Raw genomic sequence first — 25,913 nt, 5'->3', positions numbered from 1 at the left:
TCCCTCTTTTCCTTCCTTCCTTCCTTCCTTCCTTCCTTCCTTCCTTCCTTCCTTCCTTCCTTCCTTCCTTCCTTCCTTCCTTCCTTCCTTCCTTCCTTCCTTCCCTAGTGAAAAATCCCGTATCGCGACAAACGGCTTTGAACCGGTCCTGTATTATCCCGTATAAATTTGATACCGGTGTGACCAGTCCTGTATGAAGCTTAAACGGGTTTATATCGGAGAGTTCATGTCCGGTAAGAATCTCAATCCGGACGGTCCAGTCCGGTATAGAGTTAATACAGGGCAGACCATTTTCAATATGCAACTTATACATGACATCCCAGTCCTGTATGGATATGAAACAGGGCGGACCAGTCCTGTATTGAGCTCATATACAGGACAGGTCATGTCCGGTTTAACAGAAACCGGACAAATCCGATATGAATGAAACTGATACGGGACAGAGTATTTCCGCTTCTCAGTACAACTCCGGCGGATCGTGAAGCTCAGCCAGGATGACCATGTCGGAACATGCCTTCACGCTAAATAAGCATGAAACCATATATAATATACGTTAAAACGTTTCTGTATATGTGGAGTACGCGTTGTTTCGTACATGCCTAGAAGATATGAAGCCGTGGATGTGTGCGCTAGCAAGTACATACATGCATCGCGTTTTGTTTTTGCGTGTGCAACAGTCGCTGCAGCTTGTACGATCTTGCGGCGCATCTTCATAATCTGCGACTGAAGATCTGCCACCTTCAACGCGAAAGTGCAAGCAAGAACGTAGCGTTTCGTTAGCGCGGATAAAATACGCTCGAGAATAAATGAAACATAGCTGACCAGGGAAATATGCACAGGTCAGCCGGACATCGGGAGTCGCTTCCTCGAGTGTTTACGCATGTAAAACACTTGGTCAGAAGTAAATTCATTGACGTCGCGGCTCCGCTGGCAGCAGGTGAAGCTAAATCAAGCAGTATTTTAAGTGTTGGTGCACCGCATATATCTATATGTAGCAAAAATTGCATGCGTTCAAAGACGATGACAAAACACATCAGCACTAGTAAATTGTGACATTCGGAGGTTTGTCTGCAAGAAAGCGATACATTGTAAAGATGCGGGACACGGATAACCCTTCGTGATAGCCAGGAAAAAGATGCAGCGTGTTTAAAGGGCGATCGTTCAATTACGACCACAAATTCTACACCCTACAAAAATACACAAACTACAGAAGAGCAATCTCGACTACATAAGCAGATATATGACCACCATCACCATGTCCTGCCGTGGTGTAGAGTTTAAAGTGCGTGCTTGCTGGCTAGGAAGCCCGAAGTTCGAATCACATGTGAATTTTTTTTCTATTTTCTTTTTGTTTCTTTTTCTTTTTCTTTTCTTTTCTTTTTTTTTTCTTTTTCAAATGTAGTGGTGTTATGTAGTGTTCAGCCTGTATCAGTTAACCAGAAACCGGACGAACGCGTCATTTCTGGAACTGATACCGGGCAAAAGTATTCCGCTTCTGAACAGAAACCGGGCCGATCGACGAAGCTCAACCAGAATGACCATGCCGGACACGACAGCGCACTAAATAAGCATGATATCAGACATATTATACAACTGTTCTGCATATAAAGGGCACGCTTCGTTTCCCAAATACCTCGAAAATGCGAAGCCGTCGAAGTGTGCGCTAGCAAGCATATCCGCGCGTCGCGTCGCTTTTGCGCGTACAACAGTCGCTGCAGCTCGTACGATCTTGCGGTGCGTCTTCATATCTGCGACTGAAGATATGCCGCCTACAACACGAAAGTAGAAGCACGAACGTATCGTTTCGCTAGCGATGACAAAAAATTGTTCGAGAAAAAATAAACAAACATTGCTGACCATCGAAAGATGCGCACATAGCCGCACACCGGGCGACGCGTTCTCAAATGTTTACATATTGAAACCGCTCAGTCGGAAGTGTATTCATTGACATCGATGCTCCGCTGGTAGCACGTGCAGCTAAAACGCCCAGTATTACAAGTATTAGTGCACCGGATATCTCTGTATGTAGGAAAACTTACAAGCGTTCGTAGGCGATGAAAAACACATCAGCACTAGTAAATTATGATATCTTGAGGTTTGCCTTCAATAAAGCGACGCATTATAAAGATACGGCACATTTGTGAACCCTCGTGATAGCCTGCAAAGATATTCAGCATGTTTAAAGGGCGATCGGTGAATTACGGCCACAAATTTTACTGCCAAGGAAAATATAAAAGTACTAGAGAGCAAAAGTAGCTACATATACTGAATAATAACCACAGCAACCATAACCCGCCGTTGAGTAGTTGTTAAGGTGCCCGTCTGAAAACCGTAAGGACCGAGGTTCGATTCCACATTCGGTAGCAAAATTTTTTATTTTTTAAAATTTTATTGAATTTTTTAAATGTAGTCGTTTTATTTTATATTGTTGCATGCTTTTTCCACCCTGGCGACGCGTTTCTTTCCGGAAACGAGGGTCATCAACCATACAGGCCATTCCGGTATCAGAGCTTCGCGCGGTTTCATTCCGGACTTTCCAGGGCAGTACAGGAATTTGCTGAAATAGCCCCCAATCCTGTATCCCAGATCCTGTACAGTAAACCTGTATACGATTTCCTGTACGAATTTGATACAGGATTTTTCAGTAGGGTTCCTTCCTTCCCTCCTTCCTTCCTTCCTTCCTTCCTTCCTTCCTTCCTTCCTTCCTTCCTTCCTTCCTTCCTTCCTTCCTTCCTTCCTTGCTTCCTTCCTTCCTTCCTTCCTTCCTTCCTTCCTTCCTTCCTTCCTTCCTTCCTTAATCCCTCTCCTTGCCCTTGTTTCTCTATCGCTCTCCGTCCCTGCCTTTCTCTCTTCTTGCTTCCTTTCCTCCTTCCGTTATTTTCTTTACTTTCCCTCCATCCCAACCTCTCTCCATCTCCCTGGCTCTCTCTCTCTCTTCTTTCCTTTTCTTTTTCTTCCTTCCGGTGTGGCACAGTGCTTTACGTGGTGGATTACACCGGCCGCGTTTCAGTGGAGGCGAAATGCTAGGAACCTGCGTACTGAGCGATGTAAGTATCCAGAGCTTTAGCCTGAGTTGCCCATCGTTATTTTCTTTAATCTAATTCTCTTCCTAGATTCCTTCCATTACTCAGACTCTCATCTCTCCTCCTTTTCTCCCTCCTTCCTTCCTCGTTTCTCTCTTCCTCTCGCCCTTACTTTGTGCTTTTAATTCCCCGTTCTTTCCTCCCTCCCTCTCTCCCTTCTTGCCTGCCTTATTATGCTTCCCTCACTACCCCTCTTTTTCTCTTCCTCTAGTCTTCCTATTTTCGTTCTCCTCCTCCTTTCCTTCCTACTTACACCCTTTGTCCTGCCATCTCAGCCTAGTCTCATCCCCCTCCTTCATACCTTCCTCCTTTTCCCTCCTTTCGTTGTTTCTTTTTTCTCTCCTTTCCCACCTTGCTACTTTAATTCCGTTCTTTTCCTACCCTCTCTCTTCCTCCTCATTTCCTTTCAGCCTCCCTCTCAAGTTTAATTCTTCCTTCTCCCCCGTTTCTTTGTTTTCTTTTTATCGCAATTTTTGTTTTGTAGGAGGACCCCAAGGGGAAAAAACTGATTGCTCCCGCCCTAGCGATGCTCAGCACGAAATGTGCCTTCACCGGCGACATGACAGGCAATCATGTTTTGCCGCTTGGTCCCTGGAAGGCCTGTCCCAGCTGCTTCGCGTAGAGCGGCCGTCGTTCAGATAGGAAGCCTGTCGCAAGAAGCCATGTTTGTTCTCTTCGGGAAGCCTTCCAATCCAGCGACCAGAGTTGATAATATCCCGCTTCTGCCCCCAACGGCGCACCAACAAAGAGCCGTGGCCGCTTCCTCTATTATGCAGTGGGACCGTGCGTAGACGGTGCTCTGACGCGCTGAATTATCATGTAGTACCATGCATCTATACGTATTTTATGCATACCCACATATGCACTGCTTTGACGGCCAAAACGCTTGTCCACTTACCTTGTTTCCCGGTTGCACTTCGTCGGTTATGCATAGAACCCATGCGGAGATTGGGTATCTCAGGGTAGAGCTTGGCGTGCATATGCATACGTAGCGATATATGTCTCCCAAGTGGCACTGGCGAGAGAGTTAGCGAGAGAGTACTGCAGTAATATGCAGCTTGGATTAGCGTTTCTTCCACAGCGATAGATGCATACATCAATAAAAACAAAAATTGTTAATGTTTTTCTTTTCTTTATTTAGCTTTTTTGTAGCTTTAAAGTGTGGGCGATGAAATAATCGCAGAAATTGTGTACAAAAGCTACCAATAATGATCATAATGGCATAATTTTTCCTTCCACAAAATGATTTATGAATGGTTTTCTTTTTTTTTGCACTACATGAAGGTATCAGCGATAACAAAGTTTCCTGCCTGCAAAAAGAAAAGAGAGAGAGAGAGAGAGAGAGAGAGAGAGAAAAAGCCGACAAGATCCATCCCTATTCGGTCGAACTATGTGCGATGGGCTGTAATGAGCTTGGGAAAATCGACAGGTTTAAGCGTAGAGAAATAGTAGAAAAGGCTGAGAGGTTAACTATACGCTGCTGTCAGGCGCCCAGTAGGCTACCCTACGCATGGGAGGGGAACAATCGGGAGAAAAATGAAAGAGCGCCATGGAAAGGAATCGATCACATCTCCAGAGATCTATAGTAAAATGGAGTAGAGACTGCACGATTGAAGTCTAGAACTTAAAGTATTTAAGGAGCGCCTTCACTGCTTTTCTTTCTATTCAAATGTTTCAAATGTTGCGTTGTTCAAATGTTGCTGGAAAGCAATGACGTCGTCCAGGTACAAAAGACAACTCCAGCGCTTGATGCATTTGAAAACGGCTTCCACCATACGTTTGAATGCAGCTGGGGCAGAGCAGAAGTCAAAGGGAGCACCGTAATTTATAGAGGCCGTCTGGAGTGACAAAACACTTTTCTAGCGGTCTCGTTCGACCACTTTAGTTTGATAATAGCCGCTGTTCGATTCGATGATTGAAAAGTACTACGTCCGTCGTAATCTCTCCAGTGAGCCGTCAATGCGTGACAACAGAAAGGCGTCATTTTTTTGTCACATGGTCTAGTTTGCGATAGTCGACGCGCAACCGGAGGGTATACCGTCCTTCTTTAAAGGACGACTAGCGAAGACGAGGAGTTTGGGATAGTTGCACAACACCGTCATCAGGCGTCTCCTGAACTTACGTTTGGACCGCCGACCATTATTTGACAGAAATACGATATGGCGAGCATCGCTATAGGTAATGATGCGCTGCTGCGTGACGGGAGTTTGGCAGACCTTCGTTGAAGAAGCAAAACAGTGCTTAAACTCCAGCGGCGATTGCTCTAAGGCCCTAGAACAGATTGCAGATGATGTCATTGTCGTCAAGGAATGACTTGTCAGTGCCCACTGCGGCGGACACAACAGTCCGGAAAATCGACAACAGGGTCGGCAAAAGCGATAACAAATACCTATTGTGCAGCACTACAGGAACTGCTGCTGTCAAGCTCGGCGGTGTGTCCTATCGGAAAGGTGATCATTCTATACCGCATTTCGATGATCGCACCGCACTCCCGTAGGAAGTCAATGCCAATCATAAGATCATGAGACGATATGTCATCCAAAACGGCGCGATTGACGACAAACGTGAATAAAAAAATAATTCCAACGCGAGTCGTGCACATCCCCATAGGGGTAACGAGACGGCCGCTGGCGGTATGAAGGTGCACATCAGGTGAATGAGTGAGCACTTTTCTTAAAACAGTTGTCATCAGTCATTAAAAATGGAGTAGTCGGCACTGGTGTCCAATAATTGCACTGAATTTTCTGTGTACGTCTAAAATAACAAGGATGCTCAAAGAAACACAGTTGTGTGTTTCGGGTGACGAAGCCTTCAGTTCTCGGTCGGAGGGCAGGTCTTCAATGCAGCAGCTGTCAGTGGCCTCGTTAGCGAAGGACGCTAGTTTCACGTTTCGCGTTGAGGGCAAGGCAAGCGAACCTGCGCGCCTCTTGAGAGGAGTTATGGTTGGATAGCGAAGAGCGCGGCGGTGATGAGGAGTGTGACTAACACTGAGGACGGGATAAAATAACGCTGCTTCGTGAGAAACTCTTCTATATCACGGAGTCGTTGTCCAAACAGGGTGCAGTGCGAGTTAGAACGGAAGACCTGGAGGCCAAGACAACGATAAGATGGCCCGATTTTCGGCAGTGAAATAATAGTGGTTGTTATGTTAGGCGTACCCCAAACGTCGGCTTTCCGTATGGGCGCAGAACAATTTTAGAAATACAGGAGCCGAGGGCAACCGGACTAGTGGCGATGCTAGAATTGGTGGAAGTGAAGCAGGAGCCGGATGCCGTAAGGCTTCCGGATACGTGGGACGGGTGTATTCTTCCCCCAGAGGAGGTGTTTGAGTATCAACAGGGTCAGAGGGGCCTCTGAACGCATTTTTCGCCTCCTCACACACAAGAGTTGAAATGGAAGTCGACAGCGGCTGCGGTAGACTTCAGGACTTGTTAATCTCTTTGCGCGCGACGCTAGTAATCAGTTCACGCGAATAGTCGCGTTTCTTTCGAAAGCGGCAATATGGTTCCGTTGCTGACGCAATATCACCTGATCGGTCGTAAATCGCGGAACGCCGTTGCAGTACCTTTTTCATTATTGTAGCATTGGGAAGTAATCCGGCGATGGTTGATGGAGGGTTGCTCAAAAGGCCTGCGAACAACCGCTCTTTCGCGTCAGGCCGTGTTTTCTTTCATTCTTTTCTTTCTTTTTTTTTTTTGTCTCAAGGCGCTTCGGAATCGGCTTGCCTTAAAAGGCAGTGCATGTCTTCTTACATATAGATACTCTTATTCGGCACCTGGATACGAGAGTGGAGGGTGCAATCAGCTCGTTCGCAGTGATCTGCGCTGGTGTATGCCACGCAGTCGACGACGGCACTCTTGCCATGAGTTAGGGGTAGGAACTTCCTCGCTGTTTCCAGGCCAGATAGAAGTGCCATCATCAAGACTAAAGTAAACGTTTCTCAATTTGGCGGCCTTTTCTCATAGGCTGAAAAAGGCAACACGCTCAGATTGATAAAACCAGTCTCCGGCATCCTCGTGGAATTGGTCTTATCGTCAGTTTTGGGTTTCTGTTTCGGTCTGTTGGACTGTCTTCCGAGTCGTCTCGGTGTACCCAATCATTTTCTGGATGTGTCTTATTCACGCTATAGCTTCTTATAGGCACACTCCACTCTCTCAAATCAAAGGCTTTCATTGCGATGCAACTAGTGCTTTAGATACGCGAGTGCGATGTAACGATGTGACGAGTGTTTCGTCTTATTCGTCCACATAACAACATAAAGACTTCGGAACCCACGGGGTCTGCAAAGTCTAGTTGGCGGCAGGCGCGGCGCCGGCGGCTGGCTGGGTAAGGATAGCAGATGTCGCCATAGTGGTCTCCAAGGACCTAAGATCCGGAGGCAGTCTCTGGGTCCTTCGGCTTCGATTGAAGTGATGCACAGGGGAGTAAGCGGTACAGGCCTGACGTAACGTCTCCCGGTAGGAGTTTCTTGAACAGCAGACAGTTAAACAAGCGTCACCACCGAATTTCCCGTATACTTGTTAATACATGGAGCCAGGCGTAGAAGGCAAGGAACTATAATGACAGGGACCGGCCCAGAGGGTACCGCAGAAGTGACGCATACGCATTGGAGCGAGCACTGCTTCGTCGTCTTTCAGGAGAGCTATGTGAGTCCCATAGGAGAAGAAATTCGTATGAAGACGTCGCAACGCTATGATGTTTACGTCATGAAACCCGGCTTCAAAACTCTTTAACGGTGTATTTGCCCAACAAGCGTATCAGAATGCAACCTAAAAGTAGCTCACATCCTAGAGGAATTATAGAATATTTCCTTTCAGGTAATGCTTGTTCAGGGAGGAAAACAAAGCGAAGCTGGAGAAGCACTGATTTCGAATGAATAGTTTAAACTGCGGTTAAAGTTGAAAAGCACCTAAGAATGCAACTCAAAAAAGCAACAAGGCCCGTGGGGTGGGTAAAAGAAAAATATGCCAGCTGTTATCGCTTCGGCAAAACCAAATCTTTAGTAAATAGACTGGATCCGTTGCCTACGCATTCAGAAACAGCACTAACCCATTGCGCTACAGCAGCAACAGCAATGCCGTCTTACAACTGTCTGCTTAGCTGCCCCACCCCCCTCCCCCCTTGCCCCCATATATAATATTTTTTTTTTTTTTTTTTTTTTCACGCAAGCCCAGCGCAAAAGATTGCCCATTGGCCGATGTCTGCTTATGAACAATGTCGCTCTCAACAGCTTATTTAGTCGATACGGTGTGTCTGCTGGGAGGAACGAAAACCAAACCTTCTCTGAATGAATATTTCTGAGTATTTCTTCAATACCTGTAGATTCGTGAACGGCGCTACTCTGAAATGTGCGGAAAGCTGATTTTTTTTTTATCCTATAGTTGTCTGTTTTGTTTATAGGGTCGAATATGCCTCAAAGCGGCCGAGGTTATGAGACGCTATAGTGGACCAAATCAAAAAACCATTCAGACTAACTCAGGTTCGTTAACGTGCGCTGACATCGCATATTGCACAGTCACCTTGCGTTTCGCACCCACCAAAACGCTGCTACAGAGTCCGGAAGCGAACCTGGGTCTCCTGTCTCAGTTGTCGAGAGCTTATAACACTGAGTCACCACGGTGGGGCCATTCTATAGTTGTCCCCGCGTATAATTGTCATGTTGGCAGCATGATGGGGACACATACGCTTCATACTCCGCCCGTTCCTTATAAGATTTGCAGTAATCAATGTAAGAACAGTATAGATGGCCTAAAGTGATAGTAAATTAATAATAATTTAGAACATGAAAGAAATGACGCAACTGAAGGTCCCCAGGAGGAAACGAAAATGAAACATGAACTCAAGGCCAACAGGTATACACTTCCAACCACTCCTGGCGCAAGAAGATAGGATTATTCTGTCATGGTGCACTCGTAAGGAGCAAACGAATTGTTTGTATTCGTGACACTTTACATTTATTAAAAAATTCCACGCCTTTTGTGCATTGCTATACTAGGCTGGCGCCGGTGAAACAGCGTCTTCTTCATAGAAGATCCTGGCATTAAACTCCGGCGCTCACCATGCAGTGGTGTCAGGTGCAGAGGTGGGCAACCTCATGAGGTTTCGACCTCATGAGGTCAACCTCAACCTCAAAATGACCTCAACCTCACGGAGTGAGGTGAGGTTGAGGTGAGGTCGGCAACACCTGAAATATTTTTGAGTGAGGTCAGCAAATGAGACCTCAACCTCATGCGTGAGTTTGAGGTTGAGTGAGGTCGTAACTTAGTGAGGTCGGCTTGTGAGGTCAAAATTATTGTTTCCCACAGCGATAAAATAGCCGGAAAAACACCTTTCATGATGCCTGTCGTGTACACTCTTTTGGCTACCAACGCGCGCGTAACGAACAGTTTGCGTCTGTGCGTTTGCGTTCGACACGAAAAAAAAGGAGGGGGGAGGGGGGGGGGGGGCGTAAAGCGCAGCGCAGCAAACGAGTGGGGTTGGACGACGGCTGCAGACTCGAAAGAAGGTGAAACAAGATCCCGCCATCATTCCAAGCGAGTTTGGGAAGTGAAGAAAGTCTGCGCAAACTCGAAGGGTTTCCAGACCTACGTGGGTATGTTGACTTCTCGGAAAAAAAAAAAAAAAGCTAGAATAGTAGAAAAGAGGGAAGCGAAAGAACCAGCAACCAAGGAATTGCTTGGGAAGGATGGCACGAGAGAGGAGGTTTCAGAGAGGCCTATGGAAAGAACAAGGATGCAGAAGAGACGAGAGATAAATGGCTTGACGAGAAGTCACCCCACGACGACTGTATTTTAGTAAATAAAATCTGCTTTTGCTATTGTATATGGTACGAGTTAAAACGAAAGAAAGCAATAGGACGGTAGATCGTAGTTGTATCAGTGCAATCCACTCTTTTATTATTATTATTATTATTATTATTATTATTATTATTATTATTATTATTATTATTATTATTATTATTATTATTATTATTATTATTATTATTATTATTATTATTATTATTATTATTATTATTAGTCACTAGACATTAAATTAACCCTTACATAAAAATATAAATTTAATGTGCCTTTCTCGAAGAATCATTGAAGAACAAACAGGTGACTGACGACTGCTTGCAGTCATTCTCATACCCTACGTGAGCTCGCGCCTTTTTCATTTACATGTTTCTTTATCGAGGGCCTCCCCTCCGTTTTACAGCTTGTAGCCAAAGTGGCGGGCGCGCCTTTTGTTCGTAAGCTGGCTTCTGCTCTTTTGGCTCCGCAGCCGGTGTCCGATCTAAACTAGCGGACAAAGCGCGGGCTCGGGAACCCCTCGGCATTTCTTGGAAAGTAAGCCACTGCACATACGCGCGCCTCCGGGAGTTTGTGAGTTTTAGGTATTTTTAAGTGCGTTTCTGTCAACGGGGCCGAGAGTTACAAGGACAGTGGCAGTGTGGGAGAGAGAGCGAGTTGTGTGCGCGGTGCTCGAGCGTGTGAATGCGCGAGTGAAGATCTGCGTCTCCTCTTCTCGTTAGTTTTTCAGTACACTTGCACCACCTCTATTTTTCCTCACTTCTTGTTTTCGTTTTGTGTGGTCACTTACCAGTGCCCCCTCTCACGTTTGTGCACCCGCGTTTACTCACAACCGGCCGCTTTTCTGCGGTACGGCCAGTCGTCGCCCCCCCCCCCCCCCCCCCTCTCCTACTAAGAAAAAGAAACAACAAAAAAATCAGAAAAGACAATTCTCAGATTCTTCCTCTCGCAACATTATTTCCCTTTTTTTTTAACTTCTTTAGCTTTTGGTTGTGCGCTATACCTCCGACTGGCGTATTCCTGTTGGTCTAAAGAAATATAAAGGCAGGCCCTCCTCGCTTCTCGGAAAGCCGCGGCGGCTGCGCGGACTTCTGTCGCTTGTCGACCATGCAGGCATCTCATCGTTTCGCAGGAGGGAAACGCTAGTCAGTGTTCAAACTCTGCTCTTCCTCCGTGTAGACGCGTTGCCACCCTGCTCACCACCCGCTAGTCTTCCTCTCTTGACGGATATTAGGGAGTTTTAGAATAGGGGGACCCAAGGCTTGGGGCCCCCAAGGAAATAGCGTGCGGCGGCGCAACGTGCTAGCCGAGCGGCGAGTTTTAGAATAGGGGTTTTCCCGACGCAGCGGAGACGGGCTTGCGTTCGTCGATTGCAGCGCCACAACGGTAAACCAAGAAAAAGCATTTAAATATATAAGAGCCAACAACGCTATTTTGTTAATCAAAAAGTGCTACTATTGCACAAAAATATATTAAAACTACCAGTTATACAAACTGTTTTTGTCATACAAGACGAAATCGGCCAATTGTCAATCCAGGCCGAGGCCGGGAAAACTCATTTGAACCTTCCGCGCTTTCCGCCGTCTGGTCCCCATGGCAACCGAACGAGGCGAACTCGCTAGGCCTAGCAGCTCGGTAAATCCGGAAGCAATCAGAAAATATAGGGCGTTTTATTGCTAAAATTTGGTGGTGCGGGCATCATGAGACATAGCATAAGCTTCGTTGGCCTTTCGTTTGCCATGAACGCGTGACACCATGGAGCGGTGACGACGAATGTGTGCCGAGGCGAGCGGCCGCCGCTTGGCCGGTCGCCGCCATGTTGCCGTAACCCAAGCGACCCAACGGCGGCTTGGGGCGAACGCTATTTCCGAAAAATAGGGGCCGCCCCTAGCGTTAACCCAAGACCCCAAGCGCGCCTTACGTTCTGCGCATGCGCATTTCGACGCCCCAAGCTCCTTGGGGGCCCCAAAGCTTGGGGCCCCCTATTCTAAAACTCTCTATTGTGCAGTCGAAGAAAAACGAAACAACTCCCGTAGCATGGGTTAAGTGTTCGCGCTTCCTTCTCCCAGTGGGCGTGGTTCTCTCGTCGCGACTAGAAGCTGGTGTCTTAGCCCCACGTTCTCATCGACAGCAATCGTTCCTGGAACGTCTGCTTGGAAGTCGCCCCCAAACGGCGTCGGTGAGCCGCCCGAAATCGGCAAAAAAAAAAAAGGCAGCATCTAAACGACATGCAGTGTTCTTCGCCATTTACCGTGGCCGTCTTTTTCAAGCGAAGACACGCCGCCATGCCGTGGTCGGCGACTTGCTGTAATGTATGACCGAAGTTTCCGCCCTTTCCAGCTGAGGTCTGCCCTTCTTCTTCGAGGTCTCTCGCATTGTTGCGTTCGGCGTCGAGGGTGCATGACATGGTTGCGGTTATGGCAGGTGTGGTTATGGCAGATATAGCGAAAAAATCTAAATATACCGACGATGATGTGTGCGCGCGCAGTTGTCGAATCGACGAAGACATCAAAGGCCACTTCCGTTACAATAGCCACGCAAAAGAAACGAAAAGCACTGTAAACTTGGAATGCATTCACTGCGACAAGAAACTGTGTGGACAAGGAAACAAGCTTTTGAGCTTCTCTCGGCATTTCAAGGTAATGTGCGAATTATCCCTAATCCAACGTATTATTTCTTTAACTTACATCAATAATAAAAGGAATGTTTTGGGGCTGAAAATTCACCGTTAGTTATTATAAGTAGAAGGGAGGGTAATCTTTCCAATAATTTGTCACGGCGTTTGTTCTATACAGCGCAACCCACTCGTCAGGATTATCGAAAGTAGCGCAATGTCAAAAGTTAAGCACGTTTTATCTTTTCGTAACTAAGCGTCTCTGCATATGGCAACATTTTGTTCTGTCCGCCTTTTGTGATGAGTCCCGCGTGAGAAGTCAATTTGATAAAAGAATGTTATGGTACTACAACTTCCATATATACGCAAGTGGTCGATGTACTTTTTTTTTGTAACAGAGATGTTACACTGAAGAAACATTAGATTGTTTGTGATTTTGTCATCCGATTCGATTTCAAATCGCAGGAAAATGTCTTCACCAAGAAATTATGACTTGCTTGTCATGAGGAAACACTATTTGACGGTCACAGATATGTGCGGCGTTTCACTGCAGACCTTCGGGAGTTCGCATCCAGCAGCACCAAGGACACATAAGCATTACAGCGGGAATTAGGTCAAAAGTCACCATATCAAAACAAATAAAAATAAAATTTGAAGAGTTGAAACTGACCAATTATACTGCCGTTATCAGGTCAGCCTGCTATGAATCAGTAGCCCCGCTGGCAAATGTTCATTATAATTTTTTTTTTTACTTTACAAGTAACCCTCATCATATTCAATGTTGTTTAAAATTTATGTCGTCATTCTGGCTCACCGCACAGGACTTGTGCCATGACGTTTTATAGTTAGTGTTCTCAAGTGAAAAACATTTTATTTTTTTTTATTTTTTGAGGTCGAGCGACCAACCTCAAACTCACAGTTTGAGTTTGAGGTGAGGTTGAGTGAGGTCGGTGGTGGCATCAGAGAAATTGAGGTGAGGTCACCTGGTCAAACCTCAACCTCAAAGCGTGAGGTTGAGGTTGAGTGAGGTCAGGAAATTTTTATTGAGGTTGAGGTGAGGTTGCACTTTTTGAGGTCAAATGCCCACCTCTGGGACTCAGGTGACCTGTGTGTGCGCCAGCAGATTTCAATGTATTATCCTCCAAGGAGAGTGAAAAAAAAAAAAATTCGATAGTTATTTTCGCATTTCAGGGGTGCAATAAAGAAGCGGCCCAATAAGTATGCGGGATATTTTGCGGGATATTTTGCGGGATCATGTTATCCATGCAAGCGGAACAAATCCTACCGCTGCTCTCTTCAGGACAGGGTAAGTGCGTCGGGATCCCGCTGCCGAGAATGCTGCTGTTGCCTCGGAGGCGCTCAAAAGAGATGCTGTGAACCTTTAGTAAAAGGAGGATGGTAACTTTTTATCCTTCTTTTACAAAGCAGAATAGTATCGAAATTTCGATTCTATTAATTCTTCTAGATTGCCGCGGTGGGCTGTGCGTAGACATGGAAAGTTTGCTTCGGAGACACATGCTTAGCTGTCGGGCACTAAGCTCCAGCTTTTATGTCCTCCTTAAATATGAATATGGCTGCTCTATCCCACTGGATGGGTCCACAAACGGTAGTTCCACCAGAAACCACCTCAACAGCAGTGGTGCAAGAATCTCATTCTAGAAGTACTTTAGAAGAACTGCAAGAGTCGCTTGGACGAGACGAAGGAAAAAAAGAAAAAGAAAGCGACAGCACAGACACTCATTTTCTCTTCTGAAGCTCATTTTCTTCCAGGTTTCTTGCAGCTTGCACAACTTTCGCTGGCTACGTTGACAGTCCAGAGTTCACTCACTTATTTAGGACTCCTCTGCGCGAGCTCTTCCGAAACGAACGTGCGTTCCAACCATGGCGACGTATGAAATTGCCTTCCAAATTCCACCCATGCCCGAGCTTGAAACTGAGTGCTGGTTTGTGATGGAAGCAGTGTTTCTATTGTGCTCGAGCATCCAAGCAAACCTGCCCAGAAATAACGCGCAGGTGCACGCTGATGGATCTGCGGGCAACAATGAGCCCTGTATTTGCGAATTTCCCCCTTGGTATTTCCAAATAAGATTGATTTTACCAAAGTGCATCTATGTCAACAGCTAGATCTCTGGTAGTTTAGGGGCAGTAAAACAGCTTTCGTTGTGTGAGCTTTAAGCCGCGTTCAGACTACATGCGCAACGCACGTATCGTTCGTAAGGATCGTAAGCAAAAGCGCAAAAAACGTAATGTGTCTGTTCAGACTGCTGTCGCATTGAGAGTAAGATGCGTAACGTCCGCACCGAGCGTGGGCAACGACTAGCACAGATACGTCTGTTACGCGCAACCAATGCGCACAGCCGTTTCGGTTTTCCCTTTCCGGTCACGGGGCTTCCGGTACTCCCAGATTTCGCGTGCAAACCACTAGTAGGCGACATCACCCAACGCTCCTACTCTGCTGCAGTGTCTCGGCTCGCCGGTGTTATTGGTGTTGTGTCGGTGATTGTGTCTGTCCGCAGCTTGATCATGTGCAGTGCGGAATCTTCGCTGTGGAATTATCAGCCTCTCATAAAAAAAGTTCGGCAGAGGCCAGCTCTCTACTACGAGTAGCTGAAATCGCACATAGAGAAGTGCAAAACCATGCCTGGCTGCAAATTGCCAGTGCGCTGAGTCAAAGCAGTAAGTGGTTTATCAATCCTTTTTTTTCATGTGCGAACAAGCTCTCAACAAGCAAATGTTTCCTCTAGTTTAGAAAAGTGAGGCTACGGAGGCGGGGGATGCCCGCTTCATCCCCGTGCATTCTCGCAGTCCATCGACTCCGTTGACAAGTGAGGAAACAGTTGGCCTGCAGCGAAAGGCCGATGCGGGGCGGCGTTGCGGTCGGGCCGCAGAACGGAGCTGGCGCGGACTCGTCGAAGTTTGAAAGAAACTCACCGTAAAAGAGAAAGAGAAAAAGAAAACAGCATTTTCTAAGGGGAGACGAGGTTCCGCGGACGTTTCCGTGCCTGCCGCGGGCCCGGCTCATTGTTTGGAGTCAGTAGCACGGCCTTTGAGTCGCCGCCCAGGCCCGTCTCCAAAATCGCTCCGGGGCACTGATAAAATCGCAAGCAGGGATGCAGGCGAACCGTACGCCTGTTTTGGTGCGAGAGAGTGCGATCACGGGGCACCGAGCAGGAGTGCGCTGTACGTCGACAATGAGAGCGGGCGCGTGAAGAAATGTGCGGAGTGAGCGGTGCGTCAGCATGGTGAGCGGACATTTGAAAACTGTGTGCGAACGTACGTGTGCGTATTTGTAATCGAGTGGTTAATTGTTAATATACCCATTGTTCTTTTTCGTATTTTATTTGTGTGTCCAGTCTTTTCTTTCACATCTCATTTTGAGTTTGAAGAGCACAGACATTCGCTATCAGCCGCTTGCTAACCGGCGCCATGCTGAGAGCGCTGATTGGCCGGTCGTAAAGAACGCATCTTACCGAAAGCCCCAGTGTGAACATGCGCGGTCGCAAGCTACGTAAACGGGAGTTCCAGCCGCTATGCGCACTGCGATAGATACGATACTTACGACGAATGCGCACGTAGTCTGAACGCGGTTTAAGCATCGCAGGTAGCACTACATCGGTAACATTGGATAGCAAAGTAAATAAATAAATAAATAAATAAATAAAAAGAAAGGCTCCTGGCGCGTCAAGGAAGTCCGGCTTCCTTCCGTGCCGGAGAGCGTTTCAAACGACGCGAATGACAGAAAGGAGCTCGCATCGCATTCGATACATAGTTTTCCCCTCCACATATTTCTTGCGCTACAAGAAGTCTTCTTAAAGGACAAGTCGTCCCTCCCGCGATCCGTCGACACTGACATCGCTGCTTAATAACGTCCAACACCAGAACATCCCATATTTCTTTTTCTTAGCTCTGGCTAACAACATCCTACTAAGCGCTACAAAGGAAAGGACAAAAATTGCACATTTGTCCAGCCTCAACTCTGTGCCACTTTTTGGAGCGAAGTAATCATGTTATCGGTGTTCGGGATCGCGCCCCTAAGCTCCTTCTTGAAAGAAGGAGCTTACATACATTCTCCCGATCTTGAAAGAAGGAAAAGAAAGGAGTGCTGAAGTTAGGAGCGAGGGGTAAGCAGTTGGGAGTATTTGCGGCACGTTTGCTCCCCCTTCTCCTTCCTTTAGCTTTTCCGTGGCGTCGGGCGCACTTGGGGGATTTGGTTGCGCTTGGGCCGTGAATTTATGCGCGCGCGTACGACACCTTCATATTGACGTCAAGCGTACACTCACCGAAGCCGCCCACTCGGAATAGATATATGTATATGCATATAAGCGCACTTTGTTTCGCCCCCTGGCTGCGACGGCGCATCTTGCGCCGCCGAAGGGACTGCTGGTTTATCAACCGGCTATGGACAGCCGAGCGGCTAGAAAGAAAGCAGGCTCCGCATAATCGCCCGGCGGCCAGTGACCGGACGCGCACGAGCCCCCTTTTTATAGGGCCGCTCGGAGACACGCTGGCGATCGAAAGACATGGCTCCGATAAATGACCATATGGTGGCCCCATGCAGTAGAAGACCTGCAAGTGGCTGCACCCCTAGCTTCTTCCCATCTGGTCCCGCTCAAAAATTTATCTGCCCGCGCGCTTTACGGCACACGGCTTTTCTTTACAACCCACGGACCCGCTGAGCAACAGCCTGATTTTGGTCCCGCCAGGAAGAGACAGACGTTGTGCAACCACGGCTGACTGCTCACGTTCGGCATTTGCCGGAGTAGCTCCCCACCTTCCCTTTTTATTTTTTCTCTCGTCTCCTAGCTCTGTGTCTCTCTCGCTGCAAATAGGATTGCGCTTCGCGTCAGCAACTTTTCTAGTGGTCGAAAAAGGACGGTCGACTCTAGAATCGCTGATAGCTCAATCACGGTGATAAAAACATCGAAACCGGTGGCCGGCTGCTACTACATCGGGCTACAGGTTTATAAGAGATCGCAGACAAAGGTATATATATATATATATATATATATATATATATATATATATATATATATATATATATATATATATATATATATAGCTTTGCTGTCGGTGTACCTATGATCTACTTAACAAACACACAAACAAACAAACAAAAAAATGAGACTCCCTTTAGCTGGCATGCATAATGTGCACCTAAAGGTTTCGATGGCACGTGGTACTTACTGTATAAGGATTTGTTGATAGGATTTTTTGAGCCATGATTTAAAGAGCTTTTTGTTTATTTAAATGCTTATTTATTTACAATAACCACAGCACCCAAAGGGCAATACGTTTAAGGCAAGGGATATACGTAAAAATAGGGAACACAAGGAAAAACGCGAACGTTAGTACATATTACAATACTATGCAAGCACTATAGATAACAGGATCCCAAAAAAGGGTTTTTTTTTTTTTTCAAGAACCTCAGAAAATATACATGCATACATGCAAGCGGAGCAGTCACACCATATCAAAACAAAAATTAAGGGACGAAACGAATTAGCCCACTGAACTAAACAACATCGCGTTTTCAAATTTTAGTGCGGTAGACTACGCTGCCAGTGATTGCGCGACGGAATTAATGTGACGAGAAAGGGTATCCACCTGATTCTCTTTTCAGCCAGGAACATTACAGAACAATGCCCGGCTACTCTAATAGCGCCAGGTCTTAGAAGCGCCTTCTTCAAAAAGAACAAGTATGGGAGGAAGCACACTGAAAACATTACCGCAGCGCACAGACTAGGGGTCACGACCCCCATGGTTCACTTGGTAGAGTAGTAAACTAATGAAACATTAACGCAAGCCTGTGGTCGGCATTTAATTCTGCAGTGATGTGAAGCGTTCGATCGGTCATGAAATTTTATGAGAAACGTGTCTACGAGAATAAAAAAAAAAAAAGAAACTCTACGCCCAAGTCAATCGCCTGAAAGGTATAGACCTTTTTAGTTTCGATGCCTGGCTGCAGCCATCTTAGTTTGATGGTGGCGCCCCGTATGAGCCCAACTGGGAACGTCCGCTACGGCTCCGCTTGACGCCATCTTGGACTGTGCAGTGCGTGTTGATGCTTCGGTGCGGCAGTGTAAAAGTGCTGTTTCGCGGTGCTCGTAAAAGCTATCCGACACATTGGTGTTATTTGTGCTTTGTTTGAGCGCGCTAGCAAACCGTATACTATCCGTTTGACATAGCGGCAGCTGTTGCAAACAGCACTAGCGGCTGGGGTGACTGCGCAGGACTTTGCTCCACTTCCGCAGTGAGGATGTATCTATTATATCTTTCACGATACATGTATTTTCAATTATATTTTATAATCGCGATGATAACTGGACACGCAAACACACAGCGAATGAACCGTCCGGGCAGCTACCGAACGCGGAATGCAGATACTGCGAAAGAAGCTTTCCAGTTCTCGCCGCATTGATTTAACATGAAGTGCGACCCATTTCGATATAAGATCGAGCTTTCCTGCTTCAACAATGTATACTTTCAAATTAAACCACGGTTCAAGACCAGCACATAAAAAAAGTAGTGTCTAAAGTACCATCCGTGGACGTTTTTATAAAGCCTTGGTGTTCGTCCTGCGGCGCAACAACATCGTATACTCCCGTACCGTACCAGCATCGTTTGCACGACGTATTGTAGAGCAAAACGTCGAAAAACATGCGCTCTCAGCTACACCATGAAAGAAGACGAAAAATTCGCAGCACTTACGAAAGCGGCGCCGCCCGCTGGCGAGGCGGAGTACGGCACTCTCGTCGAGCGCTACTCCCTAGTCGTCGCTAGGCCTAAATTGTTTTGCATCGAAGGCACACCCGACGACGCTTTGTAATTGCAGCGCTAGAATAAATGGTCTCTCACGGAACTGTCTCACTGCCGATCCCATAGTATCAGTAAAAGGTGTATATTTCGGTGATGCTTTATAGCAGCGTAGCCAGCGTGTAGACGATGAGTCGCGCACCGCACCAGCGGCAATGTGTTGCGTAACTTATTTGTATTGCAATTATCAGTAACACGGTATGGGCCAAAAATTCACAAGATTTGTTTTTTTTTTTGTTTTTGTTTTTTGCGGTCGGCCTATTTTTTAAGTGAAGAACAGATTTTAGCACACTCTTGCGTTGGCGGAAGAGATCCACCGTATCGTTGGCGCGGAGGGCTTGCGGGAGGCACGACCTGCCCGGCGTGCGTGGCTACTACGGCGGGGGAAGTAAAATGGGCATCATATTCGTGAGTCTGTCATTGGTACTAAGTCTATCTGGAGTATATAAAACGTTCATAGGCGAATTAAATTAGGATAGACTGGAAAGCGGTGAAGCAGAAACATATCACAGCTGAACTCGGACTGTCGATGCATGCTTCCCGCATACGCTTTCGGCAATCATATTGCGATTTCTTTGATTGTTTGTGCAGTCCACGATCACGCATTGCTGTCCCGATGACATTACCACTAATAGGGGTGCTAATAAAGGCATTTAAGTCACTCAAACGTCAATATACCAAGGTGCAATGCCGCTCTGCTATGCATGAAGCGTGCGAATGCACAGCCCACTCGGTACTGGCAACAATGCGCCGGCGCAAGGAATCTGGTTAGAGAGTATTTTCCTCCTCTCCTGCTTGCTCTCGGTAAAACGGTCTATAAAGTTGTGTGGAATGTGAATGCTCCATAAAATGGTAATCTTGCCAGGTGACTGGGTCATATGGCAGCGCTAATCTTTTTTTTTTTTTTTTTTTTTCTCCGAGAACACGCACCTTTGTGGGCAATATTATGTACTCTTCGGGAAAGGCTGAACAATATGCGAGTAGCAGAAGCTCTCTCACAGCCTTTATATGAAAGCATTGCTGCAGGCACTCGCTTCTAGAAAGCAACAGATACAGAAGCAAAGATGGGCGAATATTTTTAGGTTATTCTAATAAAGATTCGAATATCCGTTGCAGAGTATGCTGTCAGGATCTGTCATCGTAGGATGGGCGGTTCAGAGTCGCGGCACGGAGCATTCAGGTCGCAGAAGAAAAAGTTAAGCTTCGCCTTAAGAATAGACGCGAAAGCGTCTTTAACAGCGCCTTTTCATTCTGCGTTTTTTTTTTCTTTTTAGGTGGTTTGGTTTTGGGGAAATAAAGGGCGTTATTTATCTGACTTCTCGGTGGATACCTATACTTTCAATTAACAACATGCAATTGAAGGTGCACAGGTCTTCGATTAGAATCCCAATATTTTAAACTAAAGCTTCCAACTTGACTATATCAGACTGACGCTAAATGGGAAGCGAGACGTCACAATCAACGCTGCACAAATAACGGTTGAGTCACAATTGTGAAACGAAATCACGCGCGTATTTTTGCCAGCCCACTTTTCTCGATTCTGCAGGGTACGACGACGGCATTTTGGTTCGTACGAGCCCTGTATACTCGGTCGCGTAATAAAAACTTAATGGCCTCCAAGATTGGTCGACACAGGCGTGCTCCAGAAAGCTCTGCTTCCAATCCCCACTCTCTGAACCAATTGATCATACGTAGATCTCGCTCTTCTCCTCTACTGCGGTGTGGCGCTGCCTATTCAATGCCGTTACCAGTCCCGAGGAGTAATTTTCCTATATTTGCAAACACGGAGGTAACACATGATGTTTTTATGCCTAGTGGAGATCAGCGTTGCGTCTTTAGACAGCCTTAGCTACAACTGCACAAGTTGTAGCGCCGTACCATACCGCACACGGACATCGTTTCGATGTTCAACACGATTATTCATTTTTTACGAATGTAGTAGTGAGCGTTCGCAAAAGCATACGATTGATATATGTTCCGGTTATATCGCTCAGTAATTCGCATTTAATTTGGTCCTATGCCCTGTCGATTCGTACGCTCTTTGGTATTTAGGAACACTATTGTTATTCAATCGTCTTCAGTTCGGTAACTATAGGCTAAGCTAATCTTATTGGACTCAGTTTTGAGAAAGTACTATTCGCACGTCGATCGTTTAACCACGAAAGCTAAAAACCATAAAAACGCATAAAGTAACGCATAAACTGCGTATTTAGGCATAACATTTCATTCACAACAATTTTATGCAGGACTGCCATAACACCCGAAGCGTCATTGATACTGACCAGGCTTGACATTTCGCTTGAGTGGCTAAAAAACAGCTGACACCGAATTGATGCGTCTTAATTACGACGCGTTTTCACTTCAACTGTATTTATTTTTGTTATTTAAAGCCCGAAATCATGCTTTTGGTGTTGTACAAGTAGCGATATATGTTCTGCAAATCATGAACGATTCTCTCTTTTAGACTCTGTCACATACCCAAATATTCGCGGGTGAGAACGTAACGCAAAAAAAAAGTAAGAACTTGCATCTATTGACACTTTTTCCGAAAAAAAGAAAAGTTGATAAGGCGACATGCAGGGTGCACGCTATAGGGAGGCAGATGTTGAGAATACGGGGCAACCGGCTAGCTTCTCACACGTCAATATTCCGTCTAACGCCAAGTTCATCGCGTTTCCGGGTTCCTACCAAACCACAACGCCATCTGACGTCATTTCAGGCCCACTGTCTCGAAGGAACCAGCTTCCAGAAGCCGGTTTATGACCGCCCCACAACTAGAATAGCTTACAGAAACGTCGAAGCTCCGACCCAGCGGTGCGCGAGTTCGAGGCTGAGAAAACGCGCGGCTGGCGGTCGGCTGAAACATCTTCCGCGCGGGTGATTAACGCGACAGGCGGCGCTTTCCGCGCCGTCCGCGCTACGCGTGCCGCTATAGATCTCGCTCGCGCGCAGACCAGCAACCTGTGCGGGGGTGGAGTGGGCCCAGCTTCGACCCGATGAAGCGCCCGCCCGACGAACACTGGTGCCAGGTGGCGAAACCAAACGAGCGGCTGCGAACCAGGTGGCGGACGGCCCGAGTGCTCAGCGTTCGGAGGAAACAACTTGCCTCGCGGATCACTGCGTGTGCGTGCGTGTGTCCGCGCAGTTCGGTTGACGCCTAATGGCGCGGTAATGAAGCGTCAACGATCGACTGGGACGGCGCTCTCCGCAGCCAATTCTTGAGCAGCATGCAAATGCGCGCCCGCGAGCAGGCGTGCCACTGCGAGCCTCGAAGCCCTGCTAGGCATGCGCGGCATATTTTCACACGGGGACACCGGGAGCCTGAGCTCTTTTTATCTTTTTCGGTGATGAAGGGCTCGAGCTCGCCACCTACCCCGACTGCATGGAATCTTGATTTTTTTCTTTTTTCGGAGGCACATCAGTAGCGCTAAAATAATAATAATAATAATAAAGAAAGAATGTATGACAGTTACATTTACCGTTATGTTCATGAGGCCGTAAGATGTAGCATCGAACAGGTTATATGATCAGGAAGACTTATCGGACTTTTCCAGTTCCCCTGTAGTGCACTAAGCGTGCGAGAACAATAATACAGCTCAATACTTCCTATTGCTACATTGTGTCGTCGTTAGTTGTATGTGCGATCTGTGAGCGCTACTGTTTGCTCAGCTATCGCTTTCATTGAAGTGCAAAGAGCAGACGGGAACAATTTGATGGAGTTATTAGCCATACTTGGCATAGGGTCAAAAATTGATTAAAGAATCACCTAGCATTTACTCACTTATTTTAGGGCCCTCTACTTATTCCATGTAAAAGTAACGTGTGCACCACCAAGACGCAGTCTTCCGCCAAGTTGAGTCGAACATGAAAGACAAGCTGCAGGCGGGCTTGTGCGTTCCCATATAGCTGTGAAAATCAAGTATCTCGAGTCTTGTCACTCGTCACTAAGATATAGATGACACTTTCAAAGCACTACCGCAAATATATTCCGAGATGAGTCTGGTACAGAAGGATCTTATCGTTTTAAGGGATCGACTCCTTTTTACCTTAATCTTGTTACGTTAATAATGTCTCCAACGCATTCTTGAGCTCTCGCTGGTTCTTCTAGAACAAGGGCTAACCGTGGTCTGCATTCGTTTTTTAAACTTGTCCTTAAAGTAGTACTAAAGTAGTTTAGTAGCATAGTGTATAGACTTTTGGTCCACAATGGCAGCTCATACTTGTGTCCGAAGTGGTGACGTGAATGATGCGGGAAGACTATTATGTGGTCGGCACTGCATCAGCATGATCCTAATATAAGATTAAAGTAGAGATCCAGCCAGGACAAACATCCGGTTCTCCTTTTCTGTGGAAACTTCTTTGTTTCTTTGCTTTTGATTTTCTTACGCAGACACATCTGTCAGACAGAAAAATTATACCAAGGAGAGTGTTTGACATGAAAAAGAAAAAAAAAAAAAAACGACAGTCACGGGCACGCACAAAGAGTGAAGAGAACATATAGAACGAGAGGCACTGCAGAGACGGGAAAAGCATCTTCGCACCTTGGCTAAAAGGTGATTTTCCCGCCAGCTGCCCCCTCGTCTCCAAGCGCCGGGCGCGAGCACTCACCTGCATAGGTGACGTTCGGCGCGACGCCTTCCGCGAGTGAAAGGAAGGGATGCTGCAGCCGAAACCGCGACGAGTCGGGGCCACGCGTGGAGCCGTTCCACGCGCCGTCGACGAACTTGTCGCACCCCTTGAGCTGGCGCTGCCAGTCGCCGGGAGCCCAGAGTGGGGCCTCGCCGCCGCCTTCGGTGGCGTTGGTGGCCGCATGTTCGGCCACTCCGCCGAACGCCATCCGCCATGCCGCGAGAAGGGCAACCAGGAGCAGACGCGAGACCGCCGGTGCTCGGGCCATGGGTGCGAGCAGCGCAGAGCCCTGTGGGCTACGAGCGAACAACACGCGCCCGGGAGCCCCACGAAAGCGTTCGCCGTCGCTGCAACACACCTCTGCCCGGCTGCAGCCGTCTCGGTGTTCGTGTTGAGAGGAGAACTGCTGATCTGAAAGAGCTGGCAGCCAGACCGGACAGGAACGCTAACGCCGAAAGCAGCCAACACCAAAACCTTGAAAACTAAACCGTAACGGCAGCGGCACGATAGAAGTTCCAAGGGGGGACGAACGTCAAAACCGTAAAGCAACAGAGGGTAGAGCGTGAAAGGAGATTGTCTGCAGCTAGACGTCACAGTGAAGAGGGGTGCTTGCAGCGAGGAGCCTAGCTTTTCTTTATGGGTCGCCTACGGTGCAGTGGGCTCCGCTTAGGTGGGTAAGCATCTTCTCTTGCGGTGCAGGATGATAAGCTTGGCTCGACTGGAGGCTCTGCAGGTGTTGGTCATGCCGCTGGCCGAAAATGGCATCGATTCGGATCCCTCCGCGGGAAGCGGCCTGCGCACAAGAAAAAGAAAGGGAACGCCCTTGAACACATCGCTGCCGCGCAAACGGAGAAAGCAGTACACCAGTACCTTTCTTAGCCCGGTTATTCGGGCCCCTCGCATAATAGAAGCGTGAGCTTTCATCGTCTCCTCTTCTTTCATCTGCAACGTCTGACATCTAGAAGTTTTTGGTTCTTGCAATGAAAAGTTAAAAAAAGAAGCGCGCGCAGCTTTGTGCGCATTTATTGTGGTCACCTACGGGAGTTAAAAAAAAACAACAACCACCTGCAATTCATTTTCATTTTTGTTAAAAACAGAAGAAGTCAATTTTAAACGGAGTTTCAGATTTCTCGTTCAGCTGAAAACGATTACATTGGGCCAACGCATTTATGCATAAAGTGCCGGCCTTTCTCTTGTCCACATTATTGACGACTCAACTGCGCAGATGGGTCACGCACAGCAGTTTTTCTCCCCAGTGGTAATGTGGCTTGATGAAAGCTGCCGCCCTCGAGCTAAATAGCACAGCGCGAAGACTGAAGCAGAAGTCTATGGGTCGCGTTGTCGGCTTCGGGCATTGCGAAGCAAAATGGCGTGAACGAACGCTCACGCGATCCGGACGCCGTTCGTTTTCGTGGTACGCATATTATTAGAGTTGCGGCTCTCGACTGTGTTGCGACATGTTGTAGTGTCTGAGTGTAACTGTAACGGTGGTATGGCATGATAGGAGTCATAAATCACTTCACAACGAATAGGGCCTATTCTGCGGCAATTACACTTTCAAAACGAGGCACCCGCTCGATCCGGCAGGTCAAGAATAAAAAACGCCCATGCACAGAATGGATGCATACTGTCGATCCGAGCTTGTGCTACCTGGAAAGCGAGATAGTTGCACGGCACGAAAAGCTGGTTGTTGTATACCACCAATCTCGTCGGTGAACGAGACGGGCTGTTCGCCTTTCATACGCCGCATATGCAGTCTGTTTCACGTAAGATTTTCGCCAATTTTTAAAAATGAGGTTTTTGCATCGGAAGACCACTTTCTTCAAAGCGGTATATTGCACCACGAAAATTCCAGGGGTGTATTTCCTGCGTGCCCGTTGGCGATCATTCTAACAAAAGAACACCTGTGAGCGGTGCCAGCTAAGCATAAGCCAAGCTCTCAGAGACCCGTCTGAAGAAGATTGTCACCAATCAAAGCAAAGC

The 25,913-nt window shown here is 47.1% G+C and overlaps 1 protein-coding gene across 1 annotated transcript in view; it reads right to left on the bottom strand.

Annotated features, from left to right (window-relative positions):
* The window catches only part of LOC146202701 (uncharacterized), a 498,035-nt gene extending 473,837 nt beyond the window's left edge, over nucleotides 1-24,198 (bottom strand). Inside the window, exon 1 of the mRNA XM_084601880.1 lies at nucleotides 23,910-24,198. Within this exon, the coding sequence (XP_084458006.1) occupies nucleotides 23,910-24,198 (289 nt within the window). The remainder of the gene's footprint in view (nucleotides 1-23,909) is intronic.
* Between the last annotated feature and the right edge of the window lie 1,715 nt (nucleotides 24,199-25,913).

Source organism: Amblyomma maculatum, chromosome 1 (genome assembly GCF_055883805.1).
Source record: "Amblyomma maculatum isolate TAMU_Amacu chromosome 1, ASM5588380v1, whole genome shotgun sequence".
In the NCBI taxonomy this organism is placed as follows: Eukaryota; Metazoa; Arthropoda; class Arachnida; order Ixodida; family Ixodidae; genus Amblyomma; species Amblyomma maculatum.
The sequence above is the reverse complement of the archived record's forward strand: the minus strand, read 5'-3'. Positions and strand labels throughout refer to the sequence as shown.